The sequence below is a fragment of the Echinops telfairi genome, unplaced genomic scaffold, assembly GCF_000313985.2.
Source record: "Echinops telfairi isolate 266 unplaced genomic scaffold, ASM31398v2 ScPeMD7_7468;HRSCAF=8506_0, whole genome shotgun sequence".
In the NCBI taxonomy this organism is placed as follows: domain Eukaryota; kingdom Metazoa; phylum Chordata; class Mammalia; order Afrosoricida; family Tenrecidae; genus Echinops; species Echinops telfairi.
Window position 1 is genome coordinate 96,107,396 of NW_022111369.1, and position 3,024 is coordinate 96,110,419.

At 51.4% G+C, this 3,024-nt stretch overlaps 1 protein-coding gene across 1 annotated transcript in view; it reads left to right on the forward strand.

Annotated features, from left to right (window-relative positions):
* LGI2 (leucine rich repeat LGI family member 2) overlaps positions 1–2,791 on the forward strand; it is a 32,653-nt gene extending 29,862 nt beyond the window's left edge. The window contains exon 7 of the mRNA XM_045284080.1: positions 1,524–2,791. Within this exon, the coding sequence (XP_045140015.1) occupies positions 1,524–2,341 (818 nt within the window). The 3' untranslated portion in view covers positions 2,342–2,791. The remainder of the gene's footprint in view (positions 1–1,523) is intronic.
* The last annotated feature ends 233 nt before the right edge of the window (positions 2,792–3,024 follow it).

The window sequence follows — 3,024 nt, forward strand, 5'->3', positions numbered from 1 at the left end:
ACCCTGACAGCACTGCTCCTATACTCACCCTGACAGCATTTCTTCCTATGCTCACCATGTCTTTGATTTGTGGGGCTCAAGTTTCATCATTCAGTTACATAATTGCTCATCACACACACACACACACACACACACACACACACAAAACCCAATGCCATGTAGTTAATTTTCACTTGTAGCAATCCTATAGGGCAGGGTGGAATGTCCCCCATGAGTTTCTTCTTTTTCTAGTGGAATGGCTGATGGATTTGAACCACTGACTTTTTTTATTAGCAGATGAAAGTGTAACCATTGAATCACCAGGGGTCCTTCCAAGGATGATAAACTGAAAACTGATCTCACTGCCTTCCAGTTGATGCTGGCTCAGAGTGACCCTGTAACACAGGGTAGAACTGCCCCCAAGAGTTTCTGCGACTGTAATGCTTTAGTAGAAAGCCTGTCTTTCTCCAGCTGAGCAGCTGGCGTTTTTGACCTGCTGATCTTGGGTAACCACTGTGCCACCTGGGCTCCTTGGCCCATTGGAAGAGGTCAGTAGACACCTGCTGGCATAGCGGTGATGAGGTGGGCTGCTAACTGCAAGGTCAGCAGTTTGAAACCACCAGTGTTCTGTGGGAAGAGGAAGACAAAGAGTTACTGTCTCAGAATTGCACAGGGGCAGTTCTACCCTGCCCTAAGGGTCACTGTGCATCCGTCTTGACTCGATGGCAGTGGGTTTGGCTTTCTGCTTTTCCAGTGGGCCAGCTCTGCACTAGTCGCTCGCCATGGGGGATCGCACCACATCTTTACTGGAACCCTCGCAGGTCAGATCTGTTAACACCATCCATCTCATTTTAGAGAGTTCAGTTTTCCGGCCAGGGTCAGAAGGTATGTACAACAGTTTTGACTGTGGACTCCATGGTCTGGAGGCATAAGGTTTACACCACACCATTCTGCTTCTTCCTGGAATATTCAACAGAACAAAACATTGTGGGTTCTGCGCCATCTTCCCATGCTTGGGTCTGCTTGAGGGTATTGTAGTGTGTACGGTGTCTGTCCATCTCATTGAGGCTTTTCTTCATTTTTGTGACTGTCTCCTGGACCAACCAAACATGAAGCCCTTCTTCCGTGGTCAGTCCTTCCTGAGGATGGATTTGGACGGTATTTGTCCTCAGTAGAGTTTCCACTAGTATTGAGTTTCAGAAGTAGATTTTCTTCCTAGTCTTAGTCTGGAGCCTCGGTTGGAACCTGTCATCCTGAGCAACTCTACTTGGGATTGAGACACTGGTGGGACAGTTTCCAGCATCATCACCACAACACCTATGACCACACAGTAGGTCAGAATGACTGATGGTTGGTGGAATCCAGTATGACCTCATCTTGACTAATTCCACCTGTGCAAAGACTCGAATTTCCGAATCAGGTCCTGTTCCATATTTTTGTGTGAATGTAAACTTGGGAATGGGCAGGGATGGTTCTCCTTATTACCCCCAGTGCTGTGACCGTCGGCGATCCTTATAACCCCCTTCTTCTCTGTTGGAGAGCAGGTCAGTCCATCGTGGGCTGCAAGGCCATCCTCATCGAGGACCAGGTGTTTGTGGTGGTCGCCCAGCTCTTCGGCGGCTCCCACATTTACAAGTATGACGACAGCTGGACCAAGTTCGTCAAGTTCCAAGACATAGAAGTGTCCCGCATCTCCAAGCCCAACGACATCGAGCTGTTTCAGATCGACGCTGAGACGTTCTTCGTCATCGCTGACAGCTCCAAGGCCGGCCTGTCGACCGTGTACAAGTGGAACACCAAAGGCTTCTACTCCTACCAGTCGCTGCACGAGTGGTTCCGGGACACGGATGCAGAGTTTGTGGACATCGATGGAAAGTCCCACCTCATCCTGTCCAGCCGTTCCCAGGTCCCCATCATCCTGCAGTGGAACAAGAGCTCGAAGAAGTTTGTCCCCCACGGCGACATCCCGAACATGGAGGACGTGCTGGCCGTGAAGAGCTTCAAGATGCACAACAGCCTCTACCTGTCCCTCACGCGCTTCATCGGGGACTCGAGGGTCATGCGGTGGAACGGAAAGCAGTTTGTGGAGATCCAGGCACTGCCCTCCCGGGGGGCCATGACCCTACAGCCCTTTTCCTTCAAAGAGAACCACTACCTGGCCCTGGGCAGTGACTATACCTTCTCCCAGATCTACCAGTGGGACCAGGAGAAGCAGCTCTTCGTCAAGTTCAAGGAGATCTATGTGCAGGCACCGCGCTCCTTCACGGCCGTCTCCACCGACAGGAGGGATTTCTTCTTCGCCTCCAGTTTCAAAGGGAAAACGAAGATTTTCGAACACATCGTCGTTGACCTGAGCTTGTGAAGGTGGGTGCGGGGAGACGAGGCCAGCCCGGCTCAGACCAAGCTCTCTGGAAGAGAGCGAGGGACGATGGGTGGGGACCAGAAGGAGCAGGGGGTAGGGCATGGAGTTAGCAGTTTCCCAAACGCTTAGAACTCGGATCTTAATCAGGGACTGCATTCACTGGCTAGATGCATGCTATGTCCATTCCACCATCTTAAACCAACATCTTACGACCCTGTAATTAGTGAGAAAAAAAAGAGTCTCGCATTAATGCTTACCATCTAGGGAGGTCATGTGCTTTATTCCCCTCTCCTCCTCTACCCCCTTCTCCTCCTCTCTGTTCTCCCCTCCCCTCCCTCCCCTCCTTTCCCTCTCTCTGTCTTCAATGAGGAGGGAGAACATTGGAGCAGATAGGGCAACTCTTTGAATGAAATAAAAGATGTGGCAAAAGCCCACTAGCCAACAAACGAACTCCTGACTGGGTGTGGGGGTCTTTCTCCCTCCATGGTAGCGGTCTTTTGGAGAGAAAAGCTTAAAAATTAAAGTCAGCTGAGGAAGATTCGCTGGTGATGAGTTCAGAGCCCCCAAGTCCCCCCCACCACCCCCCTTCCCCGCCTACTCCCAAGTCTAGCCCATGTCCCTGAAAGGGACAGCCAGTCTTCTGGATTGCAGCGGCTTCCATGGCTCCTGTGGACGCTGGGCCG